The sequence below is a fragment of the Rhincodon typus genome, chromosome 37 (genome assembly GCF_021869965.1).
Source record: "Rhincodon typus isolate 14 chromosome 37, sRhiTyp1.1, whole genome shotgun sequence".
Classification (NCBI taxonomy): Eukaryota; Metazoa; Chordata; class Chondrichthyes; order Orectolobiformes; family Rhincodontidae; genus Rhincodon; species Rhincodon typus.
The window spans coordinates 10,398,137-10,418,733 of record NC_063368.1 but is presented as its reverse complement, the minus strand read 5'-3'; the positions used below and the strand labels follow the sequence as shown (position 1 = coordinate 10,418,733).

At 45.8% G+C, this 20,597-nt stretch overlaps 1 protein-coding gene across 2 annotated transcripts in view; it reads left to right on the top strand.

Annotated features, from left to right (window-relative positions):
- LOC109925329 (transcription factor MafK-like) overlaps positions 1-19,075 on the top strand; it is a 54,177-nt gene extending 35,102 nt beyond the window's left edge. For both annotated transcript variants that reach the window (XM_048617586.1, XM_048617587.1), the window contains exons 3-4: positions 12,867-12,929; positions 16,360-19,075. In XM_048617586.1, coding sequence (XP_048473543.1) covers positions 12,894-12,929; positions 16,360-16,770 — 447 coding nt within the window. In that variant the 5' untranslated portion in view covers positions 12,867-12,893 and the 3' untranslated portion in view covers positions 16,771-19,075. The remainder of the gene's footprint in view (positions 1-12,866; positions 12,930-16,359) is intronic.
- Positions 19,076-20,597: the final 1,522 nt, after the last annotated feature.

Here is a 20,597-nt window from a genome sequence, read left to right as displayed (position 1 = left end):
TCCAGGCCTTGGGCTGATTTCCTGCATTGGGAGGGAAGAGCCAGGCTGAGTAGGCAAGTGACTGTACAGAACTGGACATTTCTTTTTTGCTTTTTGTTTCTTTAAATTTTGCGTTTTATTTAAAATTCTAAGATGGCGCTGGAGAATAGCGACTCTTCACACTTTTCACAGTATTCCTGTAATTGGGTACACATGGCAATAAAATCTAATCTAATATTTAATATTTTAGTCACTAACAGTCCCCATTAACAGCTATGCACCCTCCTAGCCAGATCGTTATCAACTCCTTTGTCTATCCAACTGCTCTTCTCTCTCCTTGGACTCTATCCTATCGTTTACTGCCTACCCCACCCACCTCCCTATTTTCTGCATATAAACCAACATTTTCCCAGCTACCATCAGTCCTGAGGAAGAGTCACCAGACTTGAAACGTTAACTGATTTCTTTTTTTCTTCACAGATGCTGCCAGACCTGCTGAGTTTTTCTAGCAACATCTGTTTTTGTTCCTGATTTATAGCATTCGCAGTTCTTTCGGTTTTTTTTTGTTCTAATCTAATATTTGATGGGCAGACTGTGTGGCGTGGTGATAATGACTGGACTCGTGGTGTAAGTTATTGCCCTGCGGGCACTGGTTCAAATCCCACCACAGCCGCTGGTGGAATTTAAATTTGGTTAATAAATCTGGAATTAAAAACTAGTCTAATGGTGACGATGAAACCAATGCCAATTGTTGTAAGGAGGAGGAAAACAGCAAAGATGGCACTGGCACTGTCACCAGTTTAGGGCATCCCCTTGCCTTTTGGATTTCTAGTGGTATTATCACTAGACTGTTAATCCAGAGACCCAATCAAGACGCCCTGTTTGAATTTTGCCATGGCAGATGGTGGAAATTGAGTCTAATGATGACCATGAAACTGTTGTCAATTGTTGGAAAAATCCATCTGCTTCATTTTAGGGATGGTAATCTGCCATCCTTACCTGGTCTGGCCTATATGTGACTCCAGACCCACTGAGGCAATTAGGGATGGGTAATAAATGCTGGCCTGGCCAGTGACATCCGAAGAAGGAATTTAAAAAAAAAAAAAAAAAGTCCTGTGCTAATCTCCTGGAGATATGGGAATGAATCCCACCATGGTGGATGGTGAAATTTTAATTTTTTTTAAAGTTCTGGGTGTATTAAAATGCTAAACCCTGTAAGGTGTATCAACTGTTGGAGACACCCCTCTGGCTCACTAATAGAGAAGGAAATTTGCTGTCCTTATCTGGTGTAGCTTATAGATGAGTCCAAGCCCACAGCAATGTGATTCACTCTTAACCTTTAAATGCCCCTGATATAAGGCTCATGGCGGAGTCTGAGGGCAGTTAGGGATGGGAAACAAATGCTGGCCTTGCCTAAATGCCACGAAAGAAAGAAGAAAAGCAAAAGCACAGTTAGCAATCAGTACACGATATGCCTATCTCCCAAAGCCCTCGTTCTGAGGATGAGATGCACAAAAGTCTGTGTGTGGTTCTAATCCAGCAACATTCACTTGAACTTCTGCCTTCTATTTGATGACCTCTTCTGAGCACTACGAGGTTTCGGCTGCATAGCTTCCTCTCTTTAGTCTGGGCAAAAGGACATCTCACATTTATATGGCACGTCTTTCTGTCTGTCTTCCAAGTAGAAGACACAAGTTGTTTATATACCAGAGCAGAGGTTAAACCTAAGGGCTCATAAGAGTGAAGAAATTAAGGTATTTAAGGACATTATGTTGGGGTTGTATAGGGTGTTGGTGAGGCCTCTTCTGGAGTACTATGTTCAGTTCTTGTCACCCTGTTGTAGGAAGGATATTATTAAGCAGAAGAGATTTGCCAGGATGTTACCAAAACAAAAATTGCTGTGAAGAGTTCTGGGGAAGGGTCACTTGACCCAAAACATTAACTCTGACTTCTCTCTATAGATGCTGCCAAACCTGCTGAGCTTTTCCAGCAAATTTTGTTTTAGTTTCTGATTTCCATCATCCGCAGTTCTTCCAGTTTTTACTAGGATGTTGCCAGTAATGGAGGGTTTGAGTTATAAGGAGGGGCTGGGACACTGTTTCCCTGGAGCGTAGGAGGTTGAGAGGTGACCTTATAGACATTTATGAAATAGTGAAGTGTATACATAAGGTGAATGGCAGGTGTATTTTCCCTAGGGTGGGGGATTTCAAGACCAGGGGGCATATTTTTAAGGTGAGAGGAGAAAGATATTTTTTAAAATAAATGCATGGGGGAGTTTTATTTTTGCACAGTAGTTCGTATGTGGAATGAACTTCCAGAGGAAGTGGTGGATGTGGGTACAGTTACAGTGTTTAAAATAAATTTAGATAAGTACACGAATAAGAAATGTTTGAAGGGCTACGGACCCCGCACGGGCAGGAGGGACTAGTTAAGTTTGGAAATATGGTCGACGTGGACTGGTTGGACCAAAGGGTCTGTTTCTGTGCTGTATGAGTCAGACAGTCTAATGTCAGATGAGGGTTAGAGGGATTTAAACTCAATTAAATTCCCAGGGACTGATGGCCTCCATGCTGGGGCTCTGAAAGAGAGAGCTATGGAGATGCAAGTTATGATTTTCAGACATTTGCTACATTGTGCAATGGTCCCAGAAGATTGGAAATTAGCAAATAAGATATGGCTGTTCAAGAAAGAAGGGAGAGAGGAAACAGGAAACTACAGGCTAGTTAGCCTGACACTAATCATCAGGAAAGTGCTGGCATTTTTAAGGAAGTCTTGACAATGCACTGAAAGTAAAGCATGATTAAAGCAAGCCAAAATGATTTTATGAAAAGGAAATCCTGTTTGACAAATTGGTTAGTTTTTTTTTGAGGATTTAACTAGTAGATAAAGGGGAACCAGTCCATGTAGTGTAACTGAATTTCCGAAAGGCGTCTGCTAAAATGATACACAAGAAGTTAGTACACATGATAGGATATCGCAGTGCTGATGTTGAAATATTGGCAAGGTTCAGGGATTAGTTAATGGCCAGGAAGCAGAGATGGGGCATTTTCAAGTTGGCAGGCTGTGCCTAGCGGAGTATTCCATAGGATTGTTGCTAGGGGTTTGTTATTTAGATACTATCTTAAAGACTTAGAAGATGATGTGTTTAAGTTTGCAGACAATACAAGTTGGGTAAGAATTTAAACTGAAGACAACAGAGGGTGCAAAGACTGATTGTGAACAGGGATCAAGGTGGTGGAGGGAATATAATGTGAGAAAGTGAGATTATTCACTTTGGTCCTAAGAATAGAAAGTTGGGATTTTTGTTTTTAAATGTTGATGTTCAGAGAGTCTTGAGTTCCTTGAACAATTACATCCAATTCAAAGTTAACGTGAACGTACAAGAAGCAATGAGAAAAATGAATGGCCTTTGGATTGGGGTACAAGAATAAAGAAGTCTTGCTTACAGGGCTTTGATGAAACCACAGCTGGAATACTGTGTGCGGCTTGGCCTCTATATTCAAGGAAGGATATAATTGCATTAGAGTGAGTCAGCGAAGATTTGCAAGGCCGGTCTCTTGAACGCAATGCTATCCGATGTGATGAAAGGTGTATTATATTATTGTCTTTTGAGTGTGGATTTCAAAATAGAGACAAATGAAAATGGGTTAATTCTACGAAGGTTGCTTTCTTAAATAGAAAGGTCAGCAAGTCATTCTGGAACAAGAACCTAAATCCGATGTTGCCCACAGCATGTGATTGCAGATCCCTGTGGTGTTAACAGAAAGATGTTTATATTTTGGAGTTTATGACTGTTGGAGTAAACAAAGCAAAGTCTTTCCCTTTTGTTTCCCATTCAGAAATATCAGGGATTGGTCTTTGAACTCCATTTTAGCTTCTCTCTCTGAGCAGGAGACCAGCAAAGCCAGTCACCCCCGGTAGAAGTGCCTAGTTTGTCAAGCTTACAGGCCAGGAGAGTTTGGATAGAAATCGAAGTGTTGTTTGGAATTGAGAATGTTTAGGCCTTCTGGTTAGTGAAAAGTTCACAACAGCAGACTCGGAAAGGAATTCTCAAACTGTCTGTGTGGGAAAAGAAATGGGAATGACTCAGTTCAGTTTCAACCAAATGAAACATCAATGAAAAGCCAGACATGATCTACCAGGCCGGGTTTCCTTCTGGGACTCACTTGTCCAGTAATACCATCAGCTGGGATGAGAGGCAAAGTAAATTCTGTCTACATTCTCTAGAATTTAGAGGAATGAGAGGCGTTTTCATTAAACGATTCAAGGTTCTGAAGAGGTTTGACAGGGTGGGCACTGAGACCTTGGGGGTGGGCAGGATTGCATTGAGGGATTGTAAAATAAACTAGGTCATCTGACTGGCAACTTTCCACCCACCTCCAACCTGTCCCTTATTTACGGTAGGTGGGTAAGGTATCAGCTAGCCAGCTTGTTGTTGGGCATGCTGCATTTAGGATTCCAATCAAGCAGAAGACACAGAAGCTTGAACACATGCACCAACAGGTTCAAGAGCTTCTTCCTTGCTGTTATTAGAGAGCTGAACGGAATCTCTAACTTCAAATAATGTTGAACTTGCTAATGTCGATCTTGCTTTGTGCAGTTGTAACCTGTATGCCTCAGTCTAAGAACACTATGATCTGTATGTCCTCGTATGTTATAATCTGCCTGTACTGTTCACAAAAGGAAGCTTTTCACTGTACTTGGGTACGTGTGACTGCAATAAATCAAATCGATTGCCATTTAGAGACTATTTCTGCCTCCACTGTCATTATAAAGTAAGTGAGAAGAAAGGATGGTTCCCTGTTCCCATCCTTACCCACTCACCTATTATGGAACCACCCTCCACGTGGATCCCTGAACCCGCTCTGCCCTAAAGCTATGGACTTCATTCCATTCAGTATCCATTTGCCCTTTTATTGGGTCTCGGTTGTAGTTCCTTTGAGTTGGAAGTCCCAATTTTTATGTCATTGAAACAGCACTCACTGTATTACCACTGCCGGCCAACCCTTTAAAAGTAGCTGTCGATTTGGCCCTTTCCATCAAGGGGTCAGAGGTGAACACCTTGTTATTTCACCTAGTTGTGGAATCTCAATCAGTGGACTTTGCAAAGGTCAGGGGAGGGGCGTTGTATTATTTCTGACATTAGTGAGGAGAAGGCTGTTGACTTAGGGTTGTCGATCTTGGAGAATTTTCTTCACTCGGCGAGCTCTGGACATTTTTGTCATTGAGTATATTGAAGGATGAAATGGACAGACTTCCAGTGTCCCAAGAAATTGAAAGAAAGGATGGGAAAGTAGAGTTGACCTCCAAGATAGGCTGCGATTATATTGAATGGCAGACTGGACTCGATGGTCTGAATAGCCTATTCCTATCCCTCATTCTTATGACCTCAGACATTCCAAAATGTAATAGCCAATGAAAATACTGCCAGCGTTGTTAAGTGGAAACAAGGCAACCAATTTGTGCGTAGGAAGCTCCCACTCTCAACAATAGGATTATGACCAGATTTTTGATTTGAGATGTTGGCTTGGGATAACCTCTCTGCCCTTCTTTTGAATAAAGGAGTCTTTAACGTTCACTGGAGAGGGCAACATCTCAAATGACCTCTTCGACAGTGCAGGATTCCCTCTGCTCTGCAGTGGAGTGTCAGACTCATTTTTGCTTTTTTGCTCAGATCTCTGGAGGGCAGAGTCATGAACCTGAAATTTCCTCTGCTCCCAATAGATCCTGAGTGGTCAGAGGAATGGTTGGGTATTGAATTGAAAAAGAACCAACTTTCCTGTTTCCAATAGGAGACGAGATCAAGGTGGGCGGATGTGAAGGCGAATCTGTTTCTCACCTTCCTCAGATAACTGTCTTCCATCTCTCTTTTTGTGTCTGTCACCTTCTATTCTTCAACTGCAAGTCTATGGGGAAGTGATCGCCTTGCGGTACTATCGCTCGATTGTTAATCCAGAAACTCAACTAATTTTCTGGGGGCCCGGATTCGAAGCACACCATGGCAGATGGTGGAATTTGTGTTCAATAATAATCTGGAATTGCAAGTCTACTGATGACCATGAAACCATTGTTGATTGTTGGAAAAACCCCATCTGGTTCACTAATTTCCTTTCGGAGAAAGAAATCTGCCATCCTTACCTGGTCTGGCTTACATGTGACTCCAGACCCCAGCAATGTGGTTGACTCTTAAGTGCCCTTGGAAATGGCTGAGCAAGCCACTATGTTCAAAGGCAATAGAGATGGGCATCCAGTGCTGGCCATGTCCTATGAGTGAAATAAAAAAATATTTCCCTCTCCCTACCTCCATTCTCTCTACATGACCTCTTCTATATTTTTTTAGTCTCAGTATCGTTTCTATCAGCTGTGGATTGAGGATTTCTGGGAATTTAGTCCTCTGTGACTGCGTCCCCAGAGGATGTTCACTGGTGGCTGATTGGAAGGTGGTCTGATCCTGTTAAGTGTCTTAAAGTGGTAATGCTCACTGTCTGCTTAATCTGTACACCCTATATCATACAAGGGGTCCCCGACTTACAAACGTCGTGCCTATGACCAGGATGTGAATATTTGCTCATACTTTATGATATTTATATATTTTTATACTGGATATGTGTATTGTCTTCTAATTTGAGTACAAATCAACTTAAAATCCAAATCCATTCATGACCCAGAGATCTCCTGTAATGAGAATGCATGTGGTCAGAAATCACACCACACCAGGTTACAGTCCAACAGGTTCATTTGAAAACACAAGCTTTCGGAACCTCACTCCTCCTCCAGGTGGTAGTGAGTGAGAGAGGTGGTATAAGATGCGGAATTTATAAGTAAAGAGATCAACTGATTAAAGATTTAACAGCATCTTAGGTTTGTTTAATACATTCTCATTAGTGTTGTGACCCTTTGAAATTTACTTATAAATTCAGCATCTGATACGACCTTTCTCACTAACACTTGAAGAAGGAATGAGGCTCCGATTAGCTTGTGATTTCAGATAAACCTGTTGGATTATAACCTGGTGTCGTGTGATTTCTGACCTTGTTCCCCCCCCCGCCCCGCCTCCCCAACACTGGCACCTCCACATGGCGAATGCATGTGTTAGTGATATGATGTAACATTGACATCAGAAGTCACATTGCTGTTGAGACTTTGAGAAGACAGAGTGGAGTCATATACAGCTCGGTATTCCGTGTAATAGTGTGTACATTGACGTTGCCAAACTTTTTCCCCACTGTGACCCTGTCTGGAGTTGAAAATTGTTGCATTCCCTCTGTGAGAAATGAGAGCATGGGGTGGGAGTAGGAAAACCTTTGCGAGCAGGGGGGACAAGAGACCTGAGAGTAAGGGTGGGTGTGAGAAAACAGTTAGACACACACCCTCGCACACCTGCGTCTACCACCACATCCACATTGCTGGCTGGGCCAGCGTTTATCGCCTTTGGGAAGCCAGTAGTGAGCTGCCTTCCTGAAGCACTGCAGTCCATTTGGTGGTGTAAGGTGTTCCTGAAATGCTGTTTGTGAGGGAATTTCTGGAATTTAGCAATGCTAAAGGAACTGAAAGTGTGGTTTGGAACTTGCGAATCAGACAGCAGTTAACTTTGGGGAAGGCAGTGACAGCGATGAAGCAGACTCTGACCAGAGAATGTATAGTCTGAGAGCAGCCTTTGTGGTAGTGTGGGACTGAACCCCATGGTGTTGGAACAAATCTCTCAAACATTATCTTTGCCTCGGGTTAGAGCTTCTACTCCCTTCCAGCTCGCGCCTTCCCCTCAATCGTGTGACACTGCCACCATTACTACATCATGATGTAATGCTCCTGTAATGTTAATCTCGTTACCCTACAAAAGACAGGCGATTATTGGAATTCTGGAATCAAAGTACTAGAAGCCTGAAATAAAACAGCCAGCTCTGGAGAAATTCAGCGAGTCTGGCAGCATTTATGAAGAGGGCGAAACATAGTGAACAGTTTGGACACCCTTTAATTCTGTTTTTGTCTCTGCCTATGCTGAGTTCCTCCAGCAATCTCTCTTTTGAACTACTGGTCTGTGTCTGTATGTGTGTGTCTGTGTCTTGCAAAGAATATGATCTTTACTTGGTATCAGCTTCAAACTACCTGCTTCCATCTCCATGTCTTTGTACATCTCTGCTTTTATCTCAGCTTATCAACACTGGAGTCCTGACTCTCAGCTCTGCAACCTCTAGATTTGAGGGCTCCAATGCTGCTCCTCTCTGGCCTTCCGATTCTGTTAATGTGGATATATCGAAAAGTTGGATCCGAGCTCAGACACAGTCCCGTTCACTGCCACCAGTAAACCATCCCCAACCCCACCACTTGCTCTTGGCTCTTGGCAGTGGCTGGATTAGAAAATTCCCCGCCTTGTCTACATAGTGTGTGCTGCAGAACAGAGTTCATGGTCCAATCCCCGTAGCGGCCGTGCTGGTTCATAGAGACCCTACCTCCTCACCTCACCCCAAGCTTCTACAGTGATTACCATCAAGCTATCCATAATCAATGAAAGGTTGATAGATTAGGCCTGTACGTACACATTGAAGTTTAGAAGAATAAGAGATGAAACACAAGGTTTTTAAGGGGATTGACAGGGTAGATACGGAGAGGTTGTTTCCCCTTGTGGAAGAGTCTAGGACCAGAGGGTATCATCTCAGAATGAGGGGGTAGCATATTTAAGACAGATGACGATGAATTTCTTCTCTGAGGGTAGTGAATCTGTGGGAATTCTTTATCACAGAGGGTTGGCTAATTAAGTATATTCAAGGCTGAGATAGACATACCTTTAATCAGTAAGGGAATTGAGGTCTATAGGGAAAAGGCAGGATAATGGAGTTGGGAATGATCAGCTCAGACATGATCTCATTGAATGGCAGAACAGGCTTGATGGGCTGGATGGCTTACTTCTGCTCCCGTGTCTTATCGTAGAATCCCTGCAGTGTGGAAGCAGGCCATTCAGCCCATCAAGTCCACACCGATCCTCAGAAGAGCATCTCACACAAATCCCCCTGACCCCCCCCCCCCATCCCTGTAACCTTCCCATTTTCCCCTAGCCCCCAGCCTGCACATTCCTGGACACTATGGGGCAATTTAGCATGGCCAATCCACCCTAACCTTACACATCTTTGGACTGTGGGAGGAAACCGGAGCACCCGGAGGAAACCCACACAGACACGGGGAAAGTATGCAAACTCCACGCAGTCAGTTGCCCGAGGGTGGAATCGAACACCAGTCCCTGGCGCTGTGAGGCAGCAGTGCTAACCACTGAACTACCATGCCACCCCTTCTGGTCCTTTGCGGACTGTGACTCCTTACACCATTTACAAAGCGGGAGGCGATGGCCTAGTGGAATTATCACCTGGGCTGTTAATCCAGAGACCCAGACAAGGTCTGGGGACCTGGGTTCGAATCCCACTGCGGCAGATGGTGGACTTGAATTCAATAAAATATCTGGAATTAAGAGTCTAATGATGACCGTGAATCCATTGTCAATTGTTGGAAAAACCCATCTGGTTCACTGATGCCCTTTAGGGAAGGAAACTGCCGCCCTTACCTGGTCTGGCCTATGTGTGACTCCAGACCCACAGCAATGTGGTTGACTCTGAACTGCCCTCTGGGCAATTAGGGATGGGCCATCAGTGCAGCTTAGCTAGCGACGCCCTCATCCCGTGAATGAATAAAAATAAAGAAAAAAATCACCTCCATGGTGTTGCCTAGGAGAGAAGATCAATCTCCTAGAAACTGCTGAGAGCAAAACTCCAGAGACAGTAACAAAGGGGAGAGTTTTCCTCTTCTAAACAATACATCGATATTTATTGATCAGAATATTGAAATGGTTTATACTGTGTGGAACAGTTGTCGGAAACCTCCCAGGCACATGGCTGATCAACATGGGTGATTCTAATCTCTCTGTCGTCTCCTCCACTCTCACGTTACCCTTCCATTCTGACCTCTTGTGCATTGAAGATCTTCACCAGCTGTGACATTGCTGTTTAAACACTTGGCATTGGCATTCCTGCTGTAACCCGATTTCCCCCCTCCTCCCTTTTGAAGTCAACTTATAACCCACCTTCCCCAAATATCCCTCATCAACTCAGTATTGAATTGACTTTACTCTTCACTCCTGTAGAGAGCCGGGAGTGTCTTACCACAATAAGGATGCCTTGGAAATGCCCATTTGTTGTTGATGGCCCGGCCTGGGAGAACTTCTCGGTTGGAGAAATGGTGAAATCTCTCCTGTCCCTCCCCAATGTGTGCGATCACCAACACTCTAGCTGCCCTGGTTAATGAGCCACTTCCATTCCTAGTGAGGTGGAGGGTCACCACTAACTTGACCCCCCTGCAATATTTTACCCACAATTCTACACAGACGTACTCTGAGACACCGGAGCCAGAACTGAATGAACCGTTTCGAGCAAGGCAAAAATGATCAAAGACATTGATTTAAATTGTTCCCACATCAGTTGGTGCATTTATGCACAGATCTCCTCCCTAGACACCCTACCCCAACCCCGACTGTGCTAAGTAAGCTGACCCCAGTAGGAGAAGCTGTTCTTTTCCCCTCTGCTCAATTATCATTAAGTCAGTGAAAAAAGAAACTCAAAATTGGATGTGATGATAATTACAATGTCAATTTGCTGTAAACCCACTTCTGGAAAGTGATGTTTCCAATACGACCAACATTTTAAGCATTTAATCAGATGATTCCCAGCAGAATATCTTTAGTGAATGAATAACGATTAACACGGAGACATAGACAGGATATCACATACCTACATGTGGGACATCTTTCTCCAAGATGGGCTCTTGCAAGGGAATCTGTAATTGGATCTGACTGCTCTGCATCAACATTGTTAGTGCAATCTCAATCAACAAGTGGGAATCAGAAAGCTTCCCGATCAGATCCGGAGTCAGGCAGGGCTGCCCACTCCCTCCTGCCTTGTTTGTGTGTTGTACAGAGCCTTTTGCTGGGTCTATCAGGAAGGATGCAAGCCTGAGAGGGGCAACTATTCCAGGCAGCGGAGGCCTGCAGGTCAACGCCTCCCTGTACATGGATGATGTTGCCATTTTTTGCTCAGATCCACTGTCAGTGCGCAGACCCATGAGAATCTGAGACCAGTTCGAGCTGGTCTCGGGAGCCAAGGTAAATGGAGGCAAGAGTGAGGCAATGTTTTTTTGGGAACTGGGCCGACCGATCCTCTATCCCCTTCACCACCAGGAGAGACTGCCTGAAGTATAGGAAAGATGCTTGAGAGGAACCCAGGTGTGTGCCAAAACTTGGAAGGAACGTATCACCAAGGTGAGGCGGAAACTGACTTTTAGGAAGACTGTTCCCCCTCCATTGTAGGTAAAAACCTGGTCATCAGGTGTGAGGCATTCCCTCTCTCTCTGTTGTTGTACATGGCGCAGTTCTAGCCCATTCCCAGAAACTGTGCCACTGCAGTCACCTGAGCCATTTTCTATTTCATCTGGAGGTCCAAGCTGGACTGTGTGTGTAGGGACACTCATGTACAAAGCTCTGGTTAAGGAGGGTGGGGTGCAGAATGTACCCAATGTCACCCTCGCCCTGATGGCCACCTTTGTACGCGACTGCATCAAGCTGTGCGTAGACCCTCAGTACGCAAACGCCAAGTGTCACTATGTACTGAGGTTCTACCTGTCCCTGGTTTTGCGAAGGAGAAATTTGCAAAGAAAAGCACCTTTGACCACAAGTTCATCAGGAAGTGGTCAGCATGTAGCGTCCTCGAGACCCTGCAGGAAAAGGAGAGGGTGGATCCTGTTGGGCTGTTCCTGAGCAGACTGTCAAAGTCATTTAAGAGAATGCCTCATCACAAGAACTTACCAACAAGCACCAAGACATCGCTTGGCAGGTGATGAGAAGGGCACTACCTGTGAGATCCTGGATGTACGCCTGGTCAGCCTGTGCCACTGCGCACTGCCCTTGAAGTGACTGCGATGGTGAAGAGACTGTGTGTGTGTGTGTCTCAGCTACATCTAGAATGTGCCTTTGCAAAGGAAGTCTGGAGAAAGTTGCCGTGGTTTTTTTTTTTTTTTTGTCGTCCCGAGCAGCTCTGTGATACAAAACTCTGTGCTCTACGGTCTGTTCCCAGGGATGCAGACTGAGACAAACATCGACCGCAGCTGGAGGACCATCAATTCGGTGAAAGAAGCTCTTTGGTCTGCCCGGAACCTTATTGGTGTAAAGAGTTGACCCCGACTGGGTGTTTGCAGACTGGCACATTCCAAGGTCCAGAATTATGTGCTGAGGAATGCACTAAAGCGTGGGGTAGCTTTGTTCAGGATAGTGTGGAAACTTCTTGAGTCTTGTTGGAGCTGTACCCATCCAAGCAAGTGGAAAGTACTCCACCACCCTCCTGACTTGTACCTTCTCGATAGAGGACAGGCTTTAAAGACCCATTTGCTGCAGAATCTCCTGTCTGAAACCTGTGCTTGTTGTTACAGTACTTCTTTATGGGGCTGGTTAATTCTTTGTACCTGCTTTGTTCCATTTCCAATTTTCAATCTGTGAATGAGAGCAGGACAGAGTTAGTTCAGAGGTTCATTCCTTCCTCCAAGTAATATTTTTTCATCTCTTTTAAGCTGGAAATGGGTATGGCCTGCCATCTGGACATTTAGGGACAGAAAATAATTGCTGGCCCAGTCAGCAATGCCCACATCCTTTTTTGTTTTGAAAGGCATCTCTGATCCCTGACGGTCTGCATCAAGATCTGTGGAGGGTGACAAAAAGCAGGCGTCGCAAAAGTGGCGAGGGAAGAAATAATGTCAGAAATTGGGAAGGTCTGGGAGCCGCAACAGGAATGAATAACTTTGGCAACGCTGCGTAGAAGACAGAACAGCTAACCTTCTCCCTTTTTGTTGATTTTTAGGGATCCTCTTCTGACCAAGTTCCTCGCATGATGAGCAGCAACAGAGCAAGTAAAGCACTGAAGGTAAGAGGCAACTAGCTCTTGGTAGAGGAAGGACCAGCCTACTCTTCCCAACTTCCCCACTCTTGATTAAGTCTTCACTTCCGTCATGCCAAATGGTTTTTGACAATAAATACTGTCTGGCACATAACACCCAAAAGCAAATAAAAGAGATGAGAAGCATTGTTGTTATGTATAATGGGAATTGGGTTGACCCTTTGGGAATTTTGTGTGTGGAAGATGAACAAATATTGATTTGCTTCTATCGGTATATTCTATGATGTGAGGGCAGACAAAGGGGTTGGGTCGATTAGAATTTATTAGCTTGGCTCCTTAGAGAGAGTAGCGGAGGAATGGAATAGAATGGTAACTTATTGTCACTTGTATTTTACAAAAAATGCAGTGAAAAGTGTTTAAATCACCATAATCTGGCAGCTACAGGATGGGTGAATAGTCTATAGCTTTTGCAACAGAGATTGGGGAACATGCACAAAGAATTGTGCTCCCTTGGTTAAAAGTGCGAGGTGGAATTTTAGCTGGGATACTTGGGTTGTCGGGTTAAAAGCAAAATGCTTGAAATTCAAAAAAAAATAGAAAATGTCAGAAAACCTCAGTCAGCCAGGCAGTACCTGTGAAGCGAGAGAAACGGAGTTGATGTTTCGAGTCAGATATGACTCCTGTTCAGAAGTTGAGATTGTTGCTTTGAACAGATTGAGTTTTTGCCCAGTGGAGTTTAGAGGAATGGGGGCACGATCTTATTGAAATATTAGTTACTGAGCGGCTCCAACAGACTAGACATTTGAGGTGATGTTTCCCCAGTTGGCAGAGCTTGAGGACACAATTTAAGAACAAACAATCTTGTTTTTAGGACCAAGACGAGGAGAATGTTGTTTTCCTCTTCAGGAGGCTGTTAACCTGTTGCACTCTCTTTCCCAGGAAACAGTGTAGGCCGGGTCATTCAATTAAGGCCGAATTAGAGAGATTTTTGTTCGATGTTTGTATGGGACAGGAGGGGGCTAGGCAGGAAACATGTGTAGGGGCCGCAACCAAATCAGTCACAATCTTATTAAATGGTGGAGTGGCTCAAAGGACCAAGTGGCTGATATTGTACACGTTGACCTCGCAGATTCATCCAGCACACAAGATCCCTCCCCTTTCATGCCTGTGTTGGAGACACCCAAATATTAAACATGCCAGGACAGGGAGCAGGCTGAATGGCCTGCTTCTGTGCTGTTTTTGTCACTGTAAGATACTGCAATCTCTGCTTATTCCACTATTCCTGTGGGCAGTGCACACCGGATCGTACAGCAAGCTGAATTTAAAAAGAGATCTCCTTGTCTCCGAATTTCTTCTCCTGCATTAATTCTCGGCGAGATTTTTCCCTGAGTGACCCTTGGTGGTGTCGGGTGGAGGGTGGGAGGTGAGATGTGCTAAGTGGGTGATGAACACACACCATCAAGAGCCCCTCACCAGATCATCCACTAGTCCGCTCGCTGAAAGTTGATTGGTGAGCAAGGGTGAGCATCTCTCCCTATCGTGGGCCTTGACACCGATCACCCGGGTCGCTGGGAGCTGCCGACCAATTGGAGTCTCTATTCTGAAGTCTATCGATCAAGGTGGGGTGGGGGGGACACTCAATTTGTTTTCTTCTTGATTGAAGGCACGAGCAGGGAGTGGCTTTTAGAGTCCACACCTTTTTGCCCACCATCTGTTCCCTTGATTGCCCCCAGATCGGGGCAGTTGGAAATGATCCCGTGACCTAACTGAACCTGCTTCCACCACACTCCCTAGCTGAGGCAAATCACGTGCATTCACAAGAGAGCTAAATAAAGGACAGAAACAGAAGGTGGTGTTGAGGGAGTTGGATAGGGCAAGGTAAACAAAGTTCCTGTAAGAGCACAGAAACCAGCATGGCACTGCTAGGCTGAATGGCCTGTTTAATTATTGTGAGCATTTTGATTGGATAGCATGTGCTCATAAATGGCAATTTCTGATTCAGTCACGACTGACACAGGGAGGAGCTCTGACCCTGAAATGACCCCGTGATGATGTATTGAGCTGCACATCACTGGGTGTAAGTACCATTGAGTGGGCGGAGTTAGATCAGTTAAACCAGAGGAGCACTTTGGAAAGCACTAGGCCAAACTATACCAGAGTAAACTACTCTCTAGGGGAGAGAAGTGCAGAACAGAAATTGGATAGATTAGCTATTACCTGCTATAGCTGTAAGTCAGAGTCTGGTATACCTATGATTACCATGTTCAGGATGGTATTAATGGCTAATAAACATTGTTAGATTTCCCCTCGTCAATCAGTGTCTAAAGAACCCAAATTCATATATATCATAGAATCCCTACAATGTGGAAGCAGGCCATTCGGCCCATCGAGTTCACACTGACTTTCTGAAGAGCATCCAACCAGACCCACCCCATACCCTACCCCTGCATTTCCCACCCTAGACACTATAAGAAGTTTAGCATAGCCAATCCACCTAAACTACACATCTTTGGACTGTGGGAGGAAACCCGCACAGACACAGGGAGAATGTGCAAACTCCACACAGACAGTCACCCGAGGGTGGAATCAAACCCAGGTCCCTGGTGCTGTGAGGCAGCAGTGCTAACCACTGAGCCACTGTGCCGCCCACAAAGGGAAAAGGGTCTCCAAGACAACTTCTCAGGGGTCAACATGCAAAAGGTCCTATTATGTGCTTTCTGCCTTAAAATTTTTGGCCCTTTTTGATTTTGGTCTGCAAAGGATTAGGTGGATTGGCCATGCTAAATTACTCCATAGTGTCCAGGGATGTGTGGATTAGCCATGGTTACAACCCTATGCATGGTTACGGGGATAGGGGTGAAAGGGGCTGGGTCGAGGTGGGATGGTCTTCAGAGGGTCAGTGCAGACTCGATGGGCCAAATGTCCTCTATCTACACTGTAGGGATTCTATGATTTGAACCTTAGCGCATACTCCGACTGAATGTGCAGGTTTGACGAATTTGCCACAGTAAATGCAGGGTTACAGGGACGTTCTTTGGAGGAATGGTGCAGACTCGATGGGCCAAATGGCCTCTTTCTGCACTATAGCAATGCTACGGTTTGAACATATTCAGCACATACTCAGACACAGAGTCCTGTGTCCTGGGATGTGCGGGTTAGGTGGATTAGCCATGGGAAATAATGGGGTTACAAGGATAGGGTGGGATGTTCTTCGGAGGGATGGTGCAGAACCGATGGGCCAAATGGCCTCTTTCCGCCCTGCAGGGATTCTATCACTTCATGGTTAGCACGTATTCAAACTGAATGGGTCCAATGTCCCAGGATGTGCAATTAGCCAGGGTAAAAAGCAGGGATGCTCTTTGGAGGGATGGTGCAGACTCGATGGGCCAAACGGCCTCTTTTTTTCCGCCCTGTAGGGATTCTATGATTTTACGCCGGCTGTCGTTTCTGCCCGCAGATTAAGAGAGAGTCGGGTGAGAACACTCCAGTGCTGATGGACCAGGAGCTGGTGTCGATGTCTGTGCGGGAGCTGAACCACCACCTGCGCGGCCTCTCCAAGGACGAGATCCTGAACCTGAAGCAGAGGCGGCGGACCCTGAAAAACCGCGGCTACGCGGCCAGCTGCCGAGTGAAGCGGGTGACGCAGAAAGAGGAGCTGGAGCGCCAGAAGGCTGAGCTGGAGCAGGAGGTGGAGAAGCTTGCTGCGGAGAACGCCGGCATGAAGACTGAGCTCGACGCCCTGCGCTCCAAATATGAGGCGCTGCAGAGTTTCGCCAGGACGGTGGCCTGTGGGCCCATCACCCCTACCAAGGTCAACACCACCAGTGTCATCACCATCGTGAAATCGTCCAACTTCTCCTCGCGCTAGCGTTCAGGCCGGCTCTGCCATCTTCCTTTTTCAGCAGAAGGGCCACTGTCCTTGGGGTGTGGGGGGAGGGGAAGGGTGGGGAGGGGAAGGGGAAAATTTCCGTGGCTTGCAAGGTTTAAGGGCCTTCTGCTTCCAGAACGAGTCAAGGTTTACGTGGCGCAAAAACGTTTTAGTTTTCTCGTCTTTTCAGTCATTTTTTTTTTAATTCTCCGCCCCCCCCCCCCCCCCCCCCACCACCTTTCCAAACAGACCGTGCTGCCACCGCAGGAAGTCAGCGGTGGCCGTTTTGGTAGGGGGGGGAGGGGCAGCTGGGGACTGGGGTTGGTTGGGGGAAAGGGGGAAGGGGGGGAATGGAAGGAGAGCCCAGCACTGAATATTAGGAGTGTCTTTACTGGAACTGGCTCCCAAGGTTGTCGAATAACTTTGAGCACAGGCTGCAAGCTCGCTAGGCCTCTGCCTACCACCTCGGTCCTGCCCCAAGGCAAAAACCAGAAATACTCAGAAACGAACCTACTGAAGCTCCATTCCTTTTTCTGAGGCGTACAAAACCAGAATGTGTCGTTCACAAGTCTAAACAGTTCCTCAGAGCGGGGGTCGCATGTGACAAAAAATGATGCCAGAAATACATGGCCCTCAGTGACGAAAATGGGTCCACTGCCTCGATAGCGAACATGGTACAGGCGATTGCCACTCACACACCCCCTCAATTTCAGTCTTTGAAAATGCCTTCCTCAAAAGGCAATGGCCTAGTGGTATTATCACCAGACTGTTCATCCAGAGACCCAGATAATGTTCTGGGGTCTGGGGTTCAAATCCCACCATGGCAGATGCTGGAATTTGAATTCAGTAAAAATCTGGAATTAACAGTCTAATGATGACCATGAATCCATTGCCAATTGCTTTTTAAAAAAAAACATCTGGTTCACTAAAGTCCTTTTTGGGAAGGAAACTGCCATCCTTACCTGGTCTGGCCTGCATGTGACTCCAGACCCACAGCAATGTGGTTGACACTGAGCTGCCCTCTCAGCAATTTGGAATGGGCAATCTATACTGGCCTGCAGCAACCTGTGAATGAAATAAATTTTACAAAACATCTTTAAATATTTTTAAGGCAGAGGGAGATTCTTGATTACTTGAGGGATGGAAGATTATTGGGCGGGGTCTGTATGAATGTAGAATTGAGGTTAAAATCAGATCTTATTGAATGGCGGAGCAGGCTCGAAGGGCCGAATGGCCTACGCTTGTCCATAAGTTCACGGTTGAGCTCAATCCACACACAGCAGCCTTTCCAACTTCCCCACTAATGCCTTTGGTTAACAAAACTCTCGGATTTAAAATTGGCAACTGACCTAGTCTCAACAGAAGTGAGGGACCTGCTGATGTGAACCTTGCTGCTTTTTTAGAAAAAAATACATACTGTTGGTAGCCAATCTCCAGTGTGCGTATTCGGGGATGCCCCTCACCCTCCTTGGTTACAGCCATGACAGCACCTTTCAGAACTAGGCCTCGTTTCCATTTCAGTGCATATGGTTTGCAAACCATTAATCCCTGATGGAGTGACTCTTTTGAGGGGCAAGCATGCCTAAAATGTAACTTAATGAGCTGAAACCTCACCTGTGCTCATAACTGTGTGTGTATATGTGTGCCCGTGTGTGTTTTATGTCGTCTTTTTGAAGTAGCAGGCCCAGTTTTGATTTGATGGACAGGCCGTTGCCATGGATCTGAATGGATGAACTGAGGACAGGTAGGCCCCACTGCAGAAGCTGGATGTTTGTTGTCTTAACCGTCTCCTTGCGCAAATGCCTCTTTGTCTTAATTAGTGGACTTAATTTATGGCGCTTTACGTAAAGCAGAGAGAGAAAAAAAGCAGATGATTGTGGCTACTTCTGGTAACCAGAAGTGATGTCACCGGTCCTTCAGAAAGCAAGAACAAAGCCCTTCCATTTTGTTTTCACCTTGGATTGCTGGTAATAGAACAGAGCAGACAAATTAAATTGACCACATCTCCTCAGCTCGTTTGCAGTTGTAGTGGATGCTGAGAAGCAGTGATTGACAAGGTATCAATGTGCCAAGAAAATCAATACATGGGGAATTTCCTGTTTTTTTTTGGTGTGAGCTAATGCCAACTGCTGGCAGGGTAGTGTGAACCCTCATTCTCCTTGAGGAAAATGCAAGCCATCTTGTCAGAAGCAGAAACAAATCACTTAAAAAAAACTCAGTCGGTCTGGTAGCATCTGTGGAGAGGAGAAGGCAGAGCTAACGTTTCAGGTCCAGTGATCCTTCTTCAGAACTTCAGTTAGCTCTGATTTCTCTCCACCGATGCTGCCAGACCTGCTGAGTTTCTCCCAGCAATTTCTGTTTTTGTTTCTGATTCCCAGCATCCACAGTTCTTTTGGTTTTAAGAAAGTTCACTTTTTTTGTGCCTTGAGGTCTGCCGTTTTCGTTGTGTTGGGTATGGGGAGGTGTTATCAGTAGCTGGATGTCAAATTTACAATCACAAGACTATTTCAAAGGGAGAATGGGATGTTTTGTGTCCTGTTGGTGTGAAAAGATAACAGCGATTGTGATTACACACATGCAAATTATGCAAAGGAAGGTGGACACTAAAATAAGCCGTTGGGTGAATGCGCTCTGCAGAGGTGTGGCAAGCAAATAATGCAGGATTAACGTTGTTAGTGGTTCGCAATGATCCAAGACTGTTGTTCCCTCCTGTAGTTATGCTAACTGCATTTTCCCTTCATTGTACACAACAGACATAAGGCTTGTAGGGTGATCAGGTTGTATAAGCTAGATATTCTGGGACAATGTCTAGTTCCTGGCTGAAATTGGACGGATTGGAAGAGTTGATGGGAAGATGGGAAGGCTGCTAAAGCTCGGTGAGTAAGCAGACCACTGGGCCCAACGTTGAACCAGATAAACTACGGTTTTCAACCAAACTGCTGTGTGCTGTATCCCGGCAAATATCATTGTTGTAGCAGGAGGGGTTCTAGTCCATCATCAACACTGACAGCTGCTTCCTCAATGGCAAAGAATTAACCCCTTAGTTTCCAGCTAGTTAACTGTTACTTCATAGTCCCCCTTAATGAGATACTTGAACATCCATCCTTCCCAAAGACCACCACATCATTGTGCCTCCTTGACCTCGCAGCTTCTCCCGCTGTGGAGAGCGGTTTTTGGCAGTGACTCAGCTTAACCTTCCACCTCCCCGCCGCTGCCCCCCCCCACCAACCAACAATGCCCACCCCGCCCCCACCTCCAGCCCTGACCTGACCAGCCCCAGGAATTGTCCCCTTGGGCCTGTCGATGTTGGTCAATGCTGTTTGTGCATTAGCTGCTGCGCGCTCTCTCAGTCAGTGTCACGGCGAGACCTGAAGCCATTAGCCCCCTACGATCACAACAAGGTGAAGGCACTGTGTCTGGGTGGGCCACCGCAGAACTCGAAACAGCTCTCTGCTCGAAAGATATTAAAGCCCTCAGTGGTCAAGGGTGTTTCCTCCACTTGAACTGAAGATCAAATCTTTGTGAGGTATGTGAGTGTCGGTGTGGGAGTGTGTGTGTGGAGCGGGGGTGGGGGCAGCTAATCTATTTCCAACAGGAGCAGTGGCAGACCATTCGGCCCATTGAACCTGCTCTATCGTTCACTGTGATTGTGACGGACCTCTGGCCTCCCCTCCACTCTCTCCTGTTCATTCCTCTATATGCCCTGCAAGGTTAAACATCTCTCCACCTTGGCTGTGGCCAAGCTTTCACAAGCCCTTGAGGTAGAGAATTTGAAAGATTCCAAGCTCCTGTGAGTGAAAATAAATATTCTTCTCATCCCAGTCCTA